Source organism: Triticum aestivum, chromosome 4B (genome assembly GCF_018294505.1).
Source record: "Triticum aestivum cultivar Chinese Spring chromosome 4B, IWGSC CS RefSeq v2.1, whole genome shotgun sequence".
NCBI classification, from domain to species: Eukaryota; Viridiplantae; Streptophyta; class Magnoliopsida; order Poales; family Poaceae; genus Triticum; species Triticum aestivum.
Genome location: NC_057804.1, coordinates 529,342,890 through 529,361,755, shown reverse-complemented (window position 1 = coordinate 529,361,755; position 18,866 = coordinate 529,342,890). Strand labels below are relative to the sequence as shown.

Sequence of the window (18,866 nt, the reverse complement as noted above, 5' to 3'; positions counted from 1 at the left end):
TCTTGGCAACAAAGATCTTGCCTTCGGATCTAAGGTAGAAGGTATACCCAATGGTTTCCTTAGGGTATCTTATGAAGACGCATTTTTCTGACTTGGGTTCGAGCTTTTCAGGTTGAAGTTTATTGACATAAGCATCGCATCCCCAAATTTTTAGAAACGACAGCTTAGGTTTCTTCCCAAACCATAATTCATACGGTGTCGTCTCAACGGATTTAGACGGTGCCCTATTTAAAGTGAATGTAGCTGTCTCTAGAGCGTATCCCCAAAATGATAGCGGTAAATCGGTGAGTGACATCATAGATCGCACCATATCCAATAGAGTGCGATTACGATGTTCGGACACACCGTTACGCTGAGGTGTTCCAGGCGGTGTGAGTTGTGAAACGATTCCACATTTCCTTAAGTGCGTACCAAATTCGTGACTTAAATATTCTCCTCCACGATCTGATTGTAAGAACTTTATTTTTCGGTCACGTTGATTCTCTACCTCATTCTGAAATTCCTTGAACTTTTCAAAGGTATCAGACTTGTGTTTCATCAAGTAGACATACCCATATCTACTTAAGTCATCAGTGAGAGTGAGAACATAACGATAGCCACCGCGAGCCTCAACGCTCATTGGACCACACACATCAGTATGTATAATTTCCAATAAGTTGGTTGCTCGCTCCATTGTTCCGGAGAACGAAGTCTTAGTCATTTTACCCATGAGGCATGGTTCACACGTGTCAAATGATTGGAAATCAAGAGACTCCAAAAGTCCATCTGTATGGAGCTTCTTCATGCGTTTGACACCAATGTGACCAAGGCGGTAGTGCCACAAGTATGTGGGACTATCATTATCAACCTTACATCTTTTGGTATTCACACTATGAATGTGTGTAACATCACGTTCGAGATTCATTAAGAATAAACCGTTGACCAGCGGGGCATGACTATAAAACATATCTCTCATATAAATAGAACAACCATTATTCTCAAATTTAAATGAGTAGCCATCTCGTATTAAACAAGATCCAGATACAATGTCCATGCTCAAAGCTGGCACTAAATAACAATTATAGAGGTTTAAAACTAATCCCGTAGGTAAATGCAGAGGTAGCGTGCCGACGGCGATCACATCGACCTTGGAACCATTTCCGACGCGCATCGTCACCTCGTCCTTCGCCAGTCTCCGCTTATTCTGCAGCTCCTGTTTTGAGTTACAAATATGAGCAACCGCACCGGTATCAAATACCCAGGAGCTACTACGAGTACTGGTAAGGTACACATCAATTATATGTATATCACATATACCTTTGGTGTTGCCGGCCTTCTTGTCCGCTAAGTACTTGGGGCAATTCCGCTTCCAGTGTCCGCTTCCCTTGCAATAAAAGCACTCAGTCTCAGGTTTGGGTCCATGTTTTGGCTTCTTCCCAGCAACTGGCTTACCGGGCGCGGCAACTCCATTGTCGTCCTTCTTGAAGTTCTTATTACCCTGGCCTTTCTTGAAACTAGTGGTTTTATTGACCATCAACACTTGATGTTCCTTTTTTATTTCTACCTCCGCTGATTTCAGCATTGAAGATACCTCAGGAATAGTTTTCACCATCCCCTGCATATTGTAGTTCATCACAAAGCTCTTGTAGCTAGGTGGGAGCGACTGAAGGATTCTGTCAATGACCGCCTCATCTGGGAGGTTAATGTCCAGCTGGGACAAGCGGTTGTGCAACCTAGACATTTTGAGTATGTGCTCACTGACAGAACTATTTTCATCCATCTTACAACTGTAGAACTTGTCGGAGACTTCATATCTCTCGACCCGGGCATGAGCTTGGAAAACCATTTTTAGCTCTTCAAACATCTCATATGCTCTGTGTTGCTCAAAACGCTTTTGGAGCCCCGGTTCTAAGCTGTAAAGCATGCCGCAACGAGGGAGTAGTCATCAACACGCGACTGCCAGACGTTCATAATGTCTTGAGTTGCAGGGAAAACGGGTGCTTCACCTAGCGGTGCATCTAGGACATATGCTCTTTTGGCAGCTAAGAGGATGATCCTCAAATTCCGGACCCAGTCCGTGTAGTTGCTGCCATCGTCTTTCAGCTTGGTTTTCTCTAGGAACGCGTTGAAGTTAAGGGCAACATTAGCGTGGGCCATTTGATCTACAAGACATATTGCAAAAGTTTTAGACTAAGTTCATGATAATTAAGTTCATCTAATCAAATTATTTAATGAACTCCCACTCAGATAGACATCCCTCTAGTCATCTAAGTGATCCATGATCCGAGTCAACTAGGCCGTGTCCGATCATCACTTGAGACAGACTAGTCATCATCAGTGAACATCTTCATGTTGATCATATCTTCTATACGACTCATGTTCGACCTTTCGGTATCTTGTGTTCCGAGGCCATGTCTGTACATGCTAGGCTCGTCAAGTCAACCTAAGTGTTTTGCATGTGTAAATCTGTCTTACACCCGTTGTATGTGAACGTTAGAATCTATCATACCCGATCATCACGTGGTGCTTCGAAACAACGAACTTTCGCAACGGCGCACAGTTAGGGGGAACACTTTCTTGAAATTATTATGAGGGGCCATCTTATTTACTACCGTCGTTCTAAGCAAATAAGATGCAAAAACATGATAAACATCACATGCAATCAAATAGTGACATGATATGGCCAATATCATTTTTGCTCCTTTTGATCTCCATCTTCGGGGCGCCATGATCATCATCATCACCGGCATGACACCATGATCTCCATCATCGTGTCTTCATGAAGTTGTCACGCCAACGATTACTTCTACTACTATGGCTAACGGTTTAGCAATAAAGTAAGGTAATTACATGGCATTATTCAATGACACGCAGGTCATACAATAATTAAGACAACTCCTATGGCTCCTGCCGGTTGTCATACTCATCAACATGCAAGTTGTGATTCATATTACAAGAACATGATCAATCGCATACATCACATATATATCGTTGATCACATCCTTTTGGCCATATCACATCACAAGGCATATGCTGCAAAAACAAGTTAGACGTCCTCTAATTGTTGTTGCATGTTTTTACGTGGCTGCAATAGGGTTCTAGCAAGAACGTTTCTTACCTACGTCAAAACCACAACGTGATATGCCAATTTCTATTTACCCTTCATAAGGACCCTTTTCATCGAATCCGATCCGACTAAAGTGGGAGAGACAGACACCCGCTAGCCACCTTATGCAACTAGTGCAAGTCAGTCGGTGGAACCTGTCTCACGTAAGCGTACGTGTAAGGTCGGTCCGGGCCGCTTCATCCCATGATGCCGCCGAAACAAGATAAGACTAGTAGTGGAAAATAAATTGACAACATCTACGCCCACAACAAAATTGTGTTCTACTCGTGCATAGAAACTACACATAGACCTAGCTCATGATGCCACTGTTGGGGATCGTTGCAGAAAATAAAAAAATTCTACGCATCACCAAGATCAATCTATGGAGTCATCTAGCAACGAGAGAGATAGGAGTGCATCTACATACCCTTGTAGATCGCAAGCGGAAGCGTTCAAGAGAACGGGGTTGATGGAGTCGTACTCGTCGTGATCCAAATCACCGAAGATCCTAGTGCCGAACGGACGGCACCTCCGCGTTCAACACACGTACGGAGCGGAGACGTCCCCCACGCCTTGATCCAGCAAGGAGGAGGGAGAGGTTGAGGAAGAGAGCTCCAGCAGCAGCACGACAGCGTGGTGGTGGTGGAGAGGCAGTACTCCGGCAGGGCTTCGCCAAGCTCTTAACGAAGGAGGAGAGGTGTTGGGGAGGGGAGGGGCTGCGCCTTGGATGTTGTGTGTAGCCCTCCCCTCGCCCCTCTATTTATAGGGGAAGGGGGAAGGGGGCCGGCCCCCTCTAGATGAGATCTAGAGGGGGGCGGTGGCCAAAGGGAGGGGGCTTGCCCCCCAAGCAAGGGGGGCGCCCCCTCTAGGGTTCCCCCCAAACCCTAGGCGCATGGGCCCAAGGGGGGGTGCGCCCAGCCCTCTAGGGGCTGGTTCCCTGCCCACTACAACCCATGAGGCCCTCCGAGAGAGGTGGCCCCTCCCGGTGGACCCCTGGAACCCCTCCGGTGGCCCCGGTACAATATCGATAAGCCCCCGAACTTTTCCGGTGACCGTATGACAACTTCCCACATATAAATCTTCACCTCCGGACCATTCTGGAACTCCTCGTGATGTCCGGGATCTCATCCAGGACTCCGAACAACATTCGGTAATCACTTACAAGTCTTCCTAATAACCCTAGCGTAACCGAACCTTAAGTGTGTAGACCCTACGGGTTCAGGAATCATGCAGACATGACCGAGATAGCTCTCCGGCCAATAACCAACAGCGGGATCTGGATACCAATGTTGGCTCCCACATGTTCCACGATGATCTCATCGGATGAACCACGATGTCGAGGATTCAAGTAATCCCATATATAATTCCCTTTGTCAATCGGTATGTTACTTGCCCGAGATTCGATCGTCGGTATCCCAATACCTCGTTCAATCTCGTTACCGGCAAGTCACTTTACTCGTCACGTAATGCATGATCCCGTGACCAACCACTTGGTCACGTTGAGCTCATTATGATGATGCATTACCGAGTGGGCCCAGAGATACCTCTCCATCATACGGAGTGACAAATTCCAGTCTCGATCCGTGTCAACCCAACAGACAGTTTCGGAGATACCTGTAGTATACCTTTATAGCCACCTAGTTACGTTGTGACGTTTGGTACACCCAAAGCACTCCTACGGTATCCGGGAGTTACACGATCTCATGGTCTAAGGAAATGATACTTCACATTAGAAAAGCTCTAGCAAACGAACTACACGATCTTGTGCTATGCTTAGGATTGGGTCTTGTCCATCACATCATTCTCCTAATGATGTGATCCCGTTATCAATGACATCCAATGTCCATAGTCAGGAAACCATGACTATCTGTTGATCAACGAGCTAGTCAACTAGAGGCTCACTAGGGACATGTTGTGGTCTACGTATTCACACATGTATTATGATTTCCGGATAACACAATTATAGCATGAATAATAGACAATTATCATGAACAAGGAAATATAATAATAATCATTTTATTATTGCCTCTAGGGCATATTTCCAACAGAATCTTCTTCGGATAAGGAGGAAGAATCAGAGGAAGAAGAGGACGATGATTATGTGGCCTGATTGTTGATGTGCCATTTGTTTGTGTGAACTTTTATGTGTCATGAACTTGGTTGGGTGATTTTAAACTATGTCGTGCAATTGAACTATGATATGTCTTTATTTTGCACATTTGTTTAATGTTTGAAACATCATAGTATTGTCAAAATGGACATGTCAAATCATATTTGCAAGCGCCGGTTGCTCGCGCATGATGTAAATTAGGGTGCCCGCTGGAGCTGCTCGCGCGCGCCATATTTTGTAGCGGTCGCTAGAGTCAGCGCCCTACTGTCCGCAAAAAAACCGCTATTTCGGTGTTGTAAAATGGTTTTAGCGCTCCACGCGTTTGTGCGCCTGTTGGAGATGCTCTAAAGAGCCCATATTCAATTAAGGTCTCCAATTGAGATTGGGTCACCCAATTTTGACCGGGTCAATAATTTCTCAAATCTATCTCATTCAATTCTTTTATATATACTACTCCCTCATCCCAAAATAAGTGTCTCAATTTTGCACTGGTTTTGCACTAGCTTTAGTACAAAGTTATAACAAGCTTTGAACATTTATTTTGGGACGGAGGGAGTATATCACTAAGCTCCCTAGGATTGGAGACCTCACAATCAATTGAAGTCTCCAATTGAAATTTGGTCACGCAATTTTGTCAATAATTTCACAAACCTCTCTCATTTAATTTTTTTATACAATGCACTATGCTTCCTAATCTTAAATCTTCACAATTACTTGAGGCTTCAATTTAGAATTGGGTCACCCGATTTTGACCGGGTCAGTAATTTCTCAAGGAGCTCTCCCATTTAATTATTTTAATCATCTATGCTTTCCTAATTTTAAAGTTCTTTCATTTCATTGAGGTATTCAATTTTGGATTTGGTTTACAACTTTGATCGGGCCAACGATTTTTCAAATCAATTAGCTGCAACTAGTCTATAAAAATATATCAACCCCTGGTAGACTCCCATCACCTGGAAAAAAATGCCACCATGTGATACTATAACATGAATATAGTACATGCAACCATCGATGAAAAAAATATCCCCACATAATTACGAATTGATTAGCGGATAACATAGAATTACACCGCAAAATTCCCACCAAATAACCGCATTGCAAATAAACATTAAACACACTCCATCGTCTCCTCCACCAGCCAAACTAAATATTCCAATAATTTCAAAATATAATGGTTATTAGTTTTTTGGAAAGTCAAATTTCTTTAACTTTGACCAAGTTCAGAGCCAAAAATATCGACATCCACAATATTAAACCAAAAAAAATATGAAAATTCATTTCATGATGAATCTAATAACACCAATTTGATTTTATGAATTTTGATATATTTCTCTACAAATTTGATGAAACTTAAAGAGGTTTGACTTCTCAAAAAGTAATACACCATATATTTTGAAATAGTGAGTAAAATTATTTAAGAATCCCAACAAATTCAACGGTGCAGCAAAGCGCGCCCAACCTTTCTAGTAAAGAACAAAGAATATCATAGACATGCCATTTCCATAGTCTTCAGAGTAGAAATACAGGGAAGTATACAGGTCTGACTGATTCTACCAATTAATCCAACTTCACACCCAGTAACCAGCAATCCTACAAGGAAATTAATGACTTCAGAAGAAAAAAACTACAGTAACGTTGTTTCCCATGGTCTGTCGACAACAACTGACACTAAAAAAATTATGGAAATTTTGACACCTTACTGCATGAAAAAGCATACCATGAAATCATATATGTGTCTGCTGAGTGCTGAGTCATAGTGATTGAAACTCAATTACAAACCGTGCTTGCAAAGATCCTTGTAGAATCTGAATTCTAAATCCTTCACTAACTTATCATTAGCTTGCTACAGAAGAATACACGACATGAGATCAACAGGACGTCCGGACGAATTAATAGCGGAAGATGCAACACCAAAAACTTGAATGGACTCATGCCTACGACAACCAAATAGAGATGCGCCTTTATTTATTGTTAGTGGTTGGAACTGCTGAAGGCCCAATAAGCCATATTTATTCCTTCCTAATGTCTTGGCCTATTTACTGCATGGGGGCTTGGGTGGTGAGGCCTGTGTGGCTGTGTCTTTATTATGCATCAGCGCAGCGCTCACTCCCTGCTTCTTCTTTATGAGAATTAGAGTTCGGGGTGGAGAAAGCCATGAATGCCCACCCGTAAGAAGCAGTTCATGATTACAACGAAGTTAATGGTGTAGGTATACAAGTATGATATGATGGTCAGACAGTACGAGAGGTTTTAAGACATGGGAGGAGAGGCCTCTGCAAGCTGTGCTTGCCTTGTGGGTTTCACTCTAGCGTCCATCGCCATGAACTCACAGCCATCTTACCCAAGCTCACACGCTAGCTAGCTATCCCACTCCTCATCACTCACTCCTGTGCTGTTAAATTCAGCAGAGCACTGTTGCAGCAATAGATGGCCGGCCGGTAGTAGTTCCAACCAACGCACACCGGTTTCTCCATTGGACAGGAAGTTGCACAACCAACATCACGCCTCAGTTACAGCTGCTGCTGCGGCCTGAGCTAGCTTATCCATCCAGTGATCCTTGCACTTACTAACAAGGCAAGCAATGGCATCAGGGCAGGGGCCTTTTAGATTTTGTGGTGTTGCTCTCCTGGGCTGGGTGTGGCATTATGGCGTGTACAGCCCGGGCATGTAGAGCGAGGCCGCCTTCAATGGGGGAGGAGGTGGAGAGATTTGAGTCATTTAAGGTCACTCTACTTGTCACCCTTCAATGCCTGGCCTGGCCTGGCCTGCTCTCTCCTTAATGGGGTTGGATGGAGGCCATTTACGATCCCTTCTTTAGTGTCCACGCCCTCCCCTGCATGACCCCATCAATCGTGCTGTAGAAGAGAAGCAGCTCACTCAATTCTCCTCACCTCCTCCTATAACTTCAGTCGAGTACTCAGTTCCACACACATATATATAGGGGGTGGTGGTGTCTGTCATCACACCAGCCAAGCCAAAGATCGATGAGCACTGAATTCTTTAGAGTGCACAAGTTTCACCAGGAGTTGAGAGCCAAGAGGATGGAGATGCAGCCGGAGCTGTCGCTGGGGCCAACGTGGCCGGCGCTGGGCTTTGCCCCGGCCTCGGAGAAGAACACCAAGCAGATCAGCTCGTCTTCTTCCGAGTCGGACGGCAGCTCCCGGAAGAAGAGGAAGCATTACAACACCTGGGAGGAGCCCGTGTCGCACCCGCACCTGGAGCTCCATCTCAATGACCCCCTGCCCCTGGACTGGGAGCAGTGCCTCGACCTCCAAGTGAGTCCCTCCCTCCCCGTCTTCATAAGTAGCTAATTATTCTGTGTAATATATATTTGTATGTTCTACGTTGGGTACAACTCATTTCTTTCCGTAGCTCTCTCAACTAAAACAAAATCATTTGCAAAAAGAAAACTAAAGCAAAATCGAGCATGTCTACGGCGCCGACACGTGTTAACAGCCGGTAAAGTTAATTGTGGAACAAAAGCTATTTATGGCGCGGCGCATATGTATGCCCCGCCACGTCTGTCGCGCATGGACATGGTTATTGGTGGCAAAAATGCATGTGGCATGAACGTGCATGCAGAAAGCTGCACCTTGTGATAGTTTCCCTACTATCTATGACGCCCAGGAGGCATCTTTGTACGTAGTACCACATTGCCTAGAAGATGCAAGTATACATCGATAGGAGTATCCAGCATGGATGCTGTCATGATGGCCTCATCATTTGATTTAATGTGCTATATATGCAATGCTGTTTTGCAGTCCGGGAAGATGTATTACCTGAACAGGAAGACTTTGAAGAGGAGCTGGAACAGGCCCAAGGAGCAGGGCGTGAACCTGGAGCTCAACATGTCCACAACGGCGGCGAGGCAGGTCGCCGTTGCGGATGACGGCAACACCGGCGCCACTGCTCCTACCCTCTCACAACCAGCAGCGACAAAGAGAAGCACCGCTGGTGGCAACATGATCGCCGTGCCATGCACCAACTGTCATCTCCTGGTGATGCTGTGCAAGTCCTACCCCACCTGCCCCAACTGCAAGTTCGTGCAGTCGTTGGCACCGGCGCCGGCACCGGCGACGCCACAGGCGGCAGCTCATCGCATGCTCGACGCCGCTGTGAAGCCGCTGCAGACCCTGAGCCTTCTCCACTAGGCGGACATGATGGCTGTAGAAAGGAAACCCTAGTAGCTAGTAGACCAGATCAAAACCAGGGTTAGTGTTTGGGGGGAGGAACCGACTATGCATGTATGTTAATCAAGGGATGGAGCAAGTAAGTAAATCTTGTACTAGTAGTACTATAACTGTTATTAAGTATAATTAATCAATAGTAATGGTGATAAATGTGGCAGCAAGAGATTGATGCATGAACGCTGTACTACGTGAGTGGTACACACACTGTTGCCCCGGCCTTGAATGAAACTGAGGCAATAGGGCAGTGAAGGATCCGTCCTGGCCCTTGTCTTGTCCATTAAAGAAGAGGGTGGACGGCCGGTGGTGGTGCTGCTAGGTACTCCAGCTCCTCGGCGCCGCCATAAAGGCCTTCACTGGAGTAGTGGATTTGGGCCGAGGCAGTGAAGAGGAGCATGAATGCCACACCTACTCGGACTCGACTACTCCCTCCTCCTTCGGTTGCGCACTCCATTCCCTTCCGTGTCTCCTATCCCCAAAACACCATGGGATTAAGCCGCACTGACTCCCACTCAGAGTGAACAAACAATAACCTGAGATAGCTATACAGAGCTCGACACTCTGAGCAAGAAGAGGGCGAGGGATCCTAGGTTGTGCAAACTGTGAGTGCTGAGTGCAAAGCTACACGACACCTATACATGCAACGCAGGATGCAGCTCCACTCGCCCATGCGGCCATGCCCATGCTAATGAGCGTGCACTTCGCCACTTCCTCACGCACGCAAGGCGTCGAATCTACATGTGCATGCATGTGGCCATTGCCTCCCAGGAATCAGGCGTGGTTCTGCTCTTTCCCGCAGGCACTTGGCCCTAGGTTGGAAATCATGCTCTGTTCCTTGGTCACAGCACATTTTGAGCTCACTGCTCAGATGCCTCGGCCTAACTTGTCTACTGGGGGTGTGGGCAGCAGAGAGGATCTATTGCTCGTGCATTGCACAAATGATGAGAGTGGGCAGTGCCGAGTTAAACTATGCACAGTGACATGCCGTATTGCACTTGCACACCCAAGGCCACTTGACATCTCTTGTTAAGTGCTCTATCCGTGTTGCCACCATCATCATGTACGAGATGTGTGCACGTAAATACACTGCAGAGGTGGCATTCAATTACGTATTTGGCGTCTATACCATACTAGGCTGCTCGTTGCCGAGAATGCTTGGTGGTTTTAGTTGGACATCAATGAATTCAGATAGGTCTTCAAGGTCAAGGATACAGACATACAGTCTCGATCCAGACAGAGAGGGAGAGGTGGAGAACAACTTATTATTACTACTACTTTACAACTTTGCATTCATGTATAACTGTAATGAATCTGCTCCATACCTCAGCCATCTTTTGTTCCTATAAATATTTCAATTGGTAGTGACCCGTTCAGCTCGGATACTATCAACCATTATGTCTGCATCAATCGACTGTCTTCAGATCTCTGTTACTTTCCTCATCTTTATCTTTGCTCCTATTGAGATGTCAATCTTTCGGCTTTTCACTATTTCGAGCCAATGACCAAATAACCCAACTGAACTTGCATGATTATTTTAAACATTTTAACATGTTCCAAGTACTCTTTCAACTAACTTCATTGTGGTTCCATAGAAACACGCAGTCCTAGCCAGTAATAAGTAACTGCATATTAAAGATGAATAGGCTATTCACATTGCACAAATGGCCGAAGAAAATGGTGTTCAGTCGTGTAGAATAATGCTGTCAACATCAAACAGTTAACGGTCAGTAGAACATGGAAGTCTACACTATACAGAAGTCACTTTGACAAGGTACCCCAACATCAGTCCACCACCTTCAAGTTATGACTTAAGATTTGGATGCAGCATCAAGATTATTTGCAGGAAGAGTATATTTATTCCTAATTTGTCATGACTTGTTCTCATATCCCACTTATTCAAGAAACTGAATACTTCCACTACCTCAATACTAGCATAGCATTTCATTTATTCATTTATACACCAACCAATTCTGGAGTATGTTCGGCGATTAAATTTCACTACATTCATGATTTCCATCCTTGATAACCAATACAGCAACAGAACATCAATGATACCATTTACCTTAATAACGTTGAGAAAGCCTTTCCAAAGCGCGTTTTGGATACTGGCATGGAAGGAATATGTTTCACCGTGTAAAAAGCTCTACAGCTGGCCATCTGCACATGTTTGAATAACAATTATAATTTAGTTTCTAAGGGAATCTACATGATTAAAACAGGGCTAAGAATTAGTCGTAAGAGCAAGTCCAGCAGTTCCCCCATCCCCTCCCTCATCGTTCTTTTAGGGGAACAGAGCAAAAAAACTGCTTCCAGCAGTTCCCCAATCCTCTCCCCGTTTTTCTGGCCTCCCCCAAATCGTCCTCTCTCTCCCCTCTATGTAGGGGAACGGCGACCTCCCCGATCCCCTCCCCGACTCGCTGGACGAGGCAACAACTGCGCCCGGAAAACTCCCTCCCGCCACCACGCCACTGCCGTCGCTGCATCATCAGGTTCGTTTCTTCCTTGATTTTCTCTCAGATCCGAGCAGAATAGAGAATCTAGGGGAGGGAGATAGGGCGCCGCCGGGCAATGGAGGAGGGCCGCGGCTGCGGTGGCTGGGGGAGGGGCGCGGCTGCCGTCGCTGGACGAGGGGAGGGGCGTGGCTACCGCCGGGCAGTGGATTCTGCGAGGAGGGGCGCGGCGGCAGTGGATAAGGGGGTGGGGGTTTGCTGGCCTGTATCAAAGGTTGGTTGATGCGTGCTTGCATCAGAGAGCAGCTAGCAGATTTTTTGTAGAAAAAGGAGCAGCTAGCAGATGTGTGTTGCTAGAAATTTTTCTACATCAGAGAGCAGCTAGCTAGTGTAGATGCGGCTACATGGGTGATGCGTTGTCCTCTTTTCCCCTAAAATAGCGATGATGTTGCTGATTGCTGCAAATTTACATGGAAAACAGAGAGCTAGCTTGCTAGAATCTATGCTGCTGCTATTGCTAGTTATTTGAGTTTAATCTCAGTGTACCTTTGTTTTTGTTACAGATTTTGGTAATGGACGATCAGAGTTATTTTGATCTTTTGCAAAATGATGTCGGATTGAATGATTTGCATTGGACCGAAGAACAACATGTCGATCTTGAAGGGCCTGAAGAACAACAAACTGATCTTGAGGGGCATGACGAAGAACAAACTGATCTCGAAGGGCCTACAGAACCTACCCCTCCTATGACAGCAAGGTCTTCGAAAGCAAAGGCGAAGAAAGTAAGCGCTTCCAAAGCAAGTGCTTCGAAGAGGCAAAAGAATTTCAGCAAGGCTGAAGACTTAACTTTGGTGGATGCGTACCTCGAGATAGCTCAAGATCCAATCATAGGAGTAGACCAATCTCGTGATTGTTATTGGAAAAGAATCGATGCTTACTTCCATGCCAATAAATCTGAAGACCATGGTCGCACACAAGGTTCTCTTCAGCATCGTTGGGCTATTATTTAAGAACAAGTGAATAGGTTAAAGATGCAGCATGGCGGGCTCAAAGTTCTTCCAGTACAGTTAATAGTAGTGCCATGGAATCATTTGGGGGTATCTTGGAGACAAGGGAGTCAAAAAGACAAGAGCGGTTTGAGCTCATGATTGCAATGGACAAACAGAGAGAAGAAGATAGGTTGGTAGAAGAAAGAAAGAAACTTGCAATACAAGAAAAAAAGATGGAATTAGAAGAAGAAAAGATACGAATCATGAGAATGGCGGAAGAACGCATGATGGGGGCTGAAGAAAGCAAAATAATGAGCATGGACCTTAGTGGCATGGATGAGCAAGAACAAGAATTCTACAAATTAAGAAAGAGCCAGATCATCAACCGACATCGTAACTCGTCGGCTTGAGCTATGTGTTGTAATCTGTATTACTTATTATCTTCGAACCATTTGGATAAAATGTGTCTTGTAATCTGTACTACTTATTATCTTCGAACCATTTGGATGAAATGTATCTTGTAATCTGTACTAATTATTGTCTTTGAACCATTTGGATGAACTATGTGTAGTAATCTGTACTATATCTCTGAAACATTTGGCTGACTATGTTAGCTAGATAATTGCTTCCATTATTTAGAAAATGATACAGATAGTGCTTACACTCCCATTATAATTGAAAAACAATACACACTTGCATAATCTAAAATGGTGACATAGACTACATTATTGAAAGCTACATCAGTCCACGGATCTGCCACAGGTGCTCAACTAGATCAACTTGCCGCTGACAGTGAACTTGTTTGTCTCGAATATCACTCTGAGCTTGAAGAAACTGAGTCAATGTAGCCGCCTCTCGGTGAGAAGGTGTCACTAGTTCTCCCATGTTATCGTAGCGGTAGTCTACATGACTTCCACGCTCATCTTCTATTATCATGTTATGCAGGATGATACAAGCTGTCATCACTTCTCCGAGTGTCTCCAGATCCCAATACCTTGCCGGTCCACGTACAATAGCAAAACGAGCTTGCAGAACACCAAAGGCTCGTTCGACATCCTTCCGACATGCTTCTTGAAACCGGGAGAAATTTTTGTTCTTCTCACCTTTGGGATTTGGAATTGTCTTCACAAATGTTGCCCGCTGCGGATATATGCCATCTGCAAGGTAATACCCCGTGTTGTAGTTGTGTCCATTGATGGTATAATTCACTTCTGGAGCATGCCCTTCAACTAGGTTTGCAAACACGGGTGAACGGTGGAGGACATTCATATCATTATGAGATCCTGGTAAACCAAAGAAAGAATGCCAAATCCAAAGGTCTTGTGAAGCAACGGCTTCAAGAATGACCGTGGGTACGCGTTTATGGCCAACAAAAAAAACTTTGTGTGCAGTAGGGCAATTTTTCCACTTCCAATGCATGCAGTTGATGCTTCCGAGCATACCCGGAAACCCCCTTTGCTCTCCAATTGCAAGTAATCTAGCAGTATCTTCAGCATTTGGAGATCTTAGGTATTGACCCCCAAAGACCTCGATCACAGCACGCACAAATCTTCTAAGATTTTCTAAAGCGGTGGACTTTGCTAGCCGACAATACTCATCAGTAAGATCAGCTGCTATCCCATAAGCTAGGATTCGAAATACTGAGGTTAATTTTTGATAAGGATGTAAACCAGGAACACCAGCACTATTTCTTCTCAGGGAAAAATAGCTATCATGTGCCTCTATAGCACTTGCTATGCGCAGAAAAAGAGGATGATGCATTCTATACATGTGAACAGTGGCGGAGCCAGGATTTTCGATATGGGTATGCGTGGTAAAAAAATTTGCTTCACGACATTGTAAGAAATAGAAAATTTCATAATAATAACAAAAGAAACATGTTACATAGTGATGGCGGCATACGGGCATGGTGGGCAGTCTCACAAATTCAAATATTCGAATTCAGAAATTTATATGCATGAGATTCACCTTGCTTTCTCTGTACTGCTTCACAAGTTTTCTAGCGAGCCAATGCAAACAACATCCAAAATTTACTGGATGCTACAATAGGTCAATCGAAACAAAATTAGGGAGTGAAAACAATCATCTCTTCTTATCTAACAAATAGGAGAAATCAAGATTGAACACTCGCTGACTCAAAAAAAACAATCACAGGAATCGGTGCCTGATATGTGTGCACCGGTGGTGCCGCGGCGGCCGCCGTTTCTCAATTGGAGGCGAAGCAGCGAACAGGCGCAAGAAGATCGATCTGCTAAATCCAAGATGGCAGATCGGGGACTATGCCGATGGCAGATGCGGGCATGCGGCGCAACGATGTGCGTCACAGGCGGCGGAGGAGGCGCAGCGCAGCGCAGCGGCGGTTGAATCGAACGATCGAGGCGACACGTTCCAGGTCGTGTTGTCTCCTCGGCTTTGTCAATCGGCCAGCCACATCATTGCCTCAACAATAAGGCCCAGTAGCACTAACTAGCAACGTAGTAGCCCAATCTTGGCCCAAGTGGCGCTGGAATCGTTCTCTTCTTTGTTTCTCTTCTCTGTACGTACAAAAAGATTGTCATATGTGATATAAAGGCATATAAGAGCTTATATATTGAATTTCTTTTGCAAAAAAGATTGGGTATGCATTGCATACCCTTGCATTAGCCTAGCTCCGCCCCTGCCTGTGAAGAAAAACTTAAATGAGACATGAAGAGCAACTACTATGGTGAAAACGAAATAGATGCACCAATCTCATACCTATTGCGAAACATCCTTGCCTTGAAGGTGGGGTTCTCTGCAAAATAGTCCTTGTGGAGATTCTGAAAGCGTTCCGCAAAATCGCGCTGAAGAGATTGACGTCCCGGTTGTGAACCTCCATGTCGTGGAGCATCCAACCGGGCTTCTTCTTCCTCTGCTACAATTGCAGCCATCATGAGTTCCTCATCTTCGGAGGAGGAATCTTCGCAAAACTGTCGGGCCAAACTTCGACGGTGACTCATTTCGTTGTGGAGAGATGGCAGAGAGATGGCGCAAGAGAAGTAGAAGAGGAGGCACGATCAGGATTGTGATAGATATGAGGGTTGATCATGTATTTATAGGGCTGAAACTAGCCGTTGGAAAACTAGCCGTTGGAAACTAGCCGTTGGTAGTTATGAAATATTCTTAAAATATAGAATAAGGGAGATGTTTAGGGGAACTGCTGGAGTTGAGTAATTTTTAGGGAAGAATCTTTTTAGGGGAATCCCCTGTTTTGAGATATAGGGGAGAAATTTTAGGGGAACTGCTGGACTTGCTCTAAGAACTTTCAGTTTGGTACTCAGAAATGGCCAGGGGGTCAATTGAGTTACATAGAAGTATAACAGTTCCTCCACATGAAAAAAATCTGGTCAAACCTAGACCACTGTATAACAATCAGAATGGCCCTTCTTTTTCTGTCCATGTATTTATTTAAGACAGCAGGAAATCATCTTGTTATTGGGCCGTTAAATAAAGCAAATGTATAACAGCAGGTCGTTCAAGAAACTATGCACAACACGAAGATGAGCTTTAAATAAATGAAATGCTGTCTGCTGCTAAGTTTTCGTTTTCTCTCTACAGTCATGGCTATTATGAGGTGCATGAACAAGGAACAAACACTGCCACACTTCATGCCAAGTTAGAAGAACATAACCTTCCCATTTTAAATGGAAATAAATGTTCTTCAATGCTGAATATATATCTTCTGAATGAACATGTGACACATCTGCCGCAAAAAACGTGTGAAACTCTCCATCCATCCCAATAATACCATAGCCAGGGTTCTTCTTTACACCACTATCTCTCATCGACATCCTCAGCATCTTCACCTGATCACATTCATTTTTACTTGCATATATTTGGCATACCCTTTGCAACTTCGAATGCCTCTTCAATAAGTCCAATTTTACCCAAAAGATCAATAGTGCATGCATAATGTTCTGCTTTAAGTTCAATCTGACAGCTCATTTTCATTTCTTCAAAATACCGCCGCCATTCTGAAACTAACCCTTTTTTGTGTGAATCATTCTGAAACTATCCCACTATGACTGCATGCAGAAAGTACCCCAAGGAATGTAATCTCATCAGGCACATACCTTTTCCTTCCAACTACTCAAATAGATAAAAGGCCATCACCATCGAATTCCAACTCACTACATTTCTCTCTCCCATCTCATTCACGGCAAGTACAGCCTTACCACTGATAATGTAGTTATTATATATGCACCTACCAAGATCCAGGCAACCCAACTGAGCAGGGGCGGAGCTAGGCTAATGCAAGGATATGCAATGCATACCCAATCTTTTTTGCAAAAGAAATTCAATATATAAGCTCTTATATGCCTTTATATCACATATGACAATCTTTTTGTACGTACAGAGAAGAGAAACAAAGAAGAGAACGATTCCAGCGCCACTTGGGCCAAGATTGGGCTACTACATTGCTAGTTAGTGCTACTGGGCCTTATTGTTGAGGCAATGATGTGGCTGGCCGATTGACAAAGCCGAGGAGACAACACGACCTGGAACGTGTCGCCTCAATCGTTTGATTCAACCGCCGCTGCGCTGCGCTGCGCCTCCTCCGCCGCTTGTGACGCACATCGTTGCGCCGCATGCCCGTATCTGCCATCGGCATAGTCCCCGATCTGTCATCTTGGATTTAGCAGATCGATCTTCTCGCGCCTGTTTGCTGCTTCGCCTCCAATTGAGAAACGGCGGCCGCCGCGGCACCACCGGTGCACACATATCAGGCACCGATTCCTGTGATTGTTTTTTTTTTTTTGAGTCAGCGAGTGTTCAATCTTGATTTCTCCTATTTGTTAGATAAGAAGAGATGATTGTTTTCACTCCCTAATTTTGTTTCGATTGACCTATTGTAGCATCCAGTAAATTTTGGATGTTGTTTGCATTGGCTCGCTAGAAAACTTGTGAAGCAGTACAGAGAAAGCAAGGTGAATCTCATGCATATAAATTTCTGAATTCGAATATTTGAATTTGTGAGACTGCCCACCATGCCCGTATGCCGCCATCACTATGTAACATGTTTCTTTTGTTATTATTATGAAATTTTCTATTTCTTACAATGCCGTGAAGCAAATTTTTTTACCACGCATACCCATATCGAAAATCCTGGCTCCGCCACTGCAACTGAGCACACTCACTACGGTCGCATTGATCAGCTCGACATTTTCTTCAACCATCTTTTTTAAACAACCTCACTGCTTCCCCAGGATGATTTGCCTGTGAATAAGCAGCGGTCATGCAACTCCAAGAAACTGTATTCCTCCTAGGCATATCCTCAAACGGGTGAGCTGCACTTTCTATGTGACCGCGCTTGCCAGAAATGCTAGTCACCTAGGAGCACACATCCTTGACCGCCGTGCCGTCGAAAACCACCCTGGTAGAGGACACACACCCGAATTTCCCAAACATATGCATTCTCCAAGCTCACACTTCCACCTACACCACCCTCTGCAACATGGTGATAGTGACGACCCTCCTTCCCCCGCGCTAGCAATACCATCTGCCCATATCGACGATAGCATAGCAGCCAGGACGGGCGCGGAGAAAACTCCTTGTTGCTGCGGTGCAGCTCCGCCGTTGGTGGCCCGCGGACGGCGGGAGCAGTAGACGCAGCGACGCCCTCTCGGGATCCGGCGGTGCGGGAGGACGCGACGACCCCATCTTGGGCGCCATAGATGCAGGAGGACGCGCGACAGTGGAGATAACGGAGAGAGAAGTGGAAGGAGGAGCGTGGGGGCGGGCGGAGCGCGACCAGGTCGCCGGCAGCGGCCGTAGGAGCAGCACTGTCCCTCGAAGCCGCGAAGCCCATAGCGTGGACCACGCGCGATGCGCTGGCCGCTAGTTCTGTTTTGATCTCGCGGTGCTTTTCTTTTTTATCAAGAAAACTTCTAATTTATTCATCTTCAATCAATTTTTTTAACTATTCATCTTCAATCATTGTAGTATAAGGAACACCAGAAATAATAAAAATTACATCCAGAGCTATAAAACACCTAGCGACAACTACAAACATTGAAGCGAGCCGAA

At 45.0% G+C, this 18,866-nt stretch overlaps 1 protein-coding gene and 1 long non-coding RNA gene across 2 annotated transcripts; both read left to right on the top strand.

Moving 5' to 3' along the window:
- The first annotated feature begins 7,971 nt into the window (after window positions 1-7,971).
- LOC123095117 (uncharacterized) lies at window positions 7,972-9,563 on the top strand. The gene is made up of 2 exons (XM_044516938.1): window positions 7,972-8,470; window positions 8,957-9,563. The coding sequence occupies exons 1-2, from the start codon at window positions 8,180-8,182 to the stop codon at window positions 9,344-9,346; spliced, it is 681 nt and encodes a 226-aa protein (XP_044372873.1). The 5' UTR covers window positions 7,972-8,179; the 3' UTR covers window positions 9,347-9,563.
- Window positions 9,564-11,627: 2,064 nt separating this feature from the next.
- Window positions 11,628-13,401, top strand: LOC123095116 (uncharacterized). Its single transcript, XR_006446098.1, has 2 exons — window positions 11,628-11,871; window positions 12,396-13,401. It is a non-coding gene; the product is annotated as an uncharacterized lncRNA (long non-coding RNA).
- Window positions 13,402-18,866: the final 5,465 nt, after the last annotated feature.

Excerpts from the sequence above, each read along its gene's own strand:
- LOC123095117 (XM_044516938.1), top strand. The coding sequence starts at position 8,180 with ATGAGCACTGAATTCTTTAGAGTGCACAAGTTTCACCAGGAGTTGAGA. Across the intron at positions 8,471-8,956 it reads AGCAGTGCCTCGACCTCCAA|TCCGGGAAGATGTATTACCT; the intron begins GTGAGTCCCTCC and ends GCTGTTTTGCAG.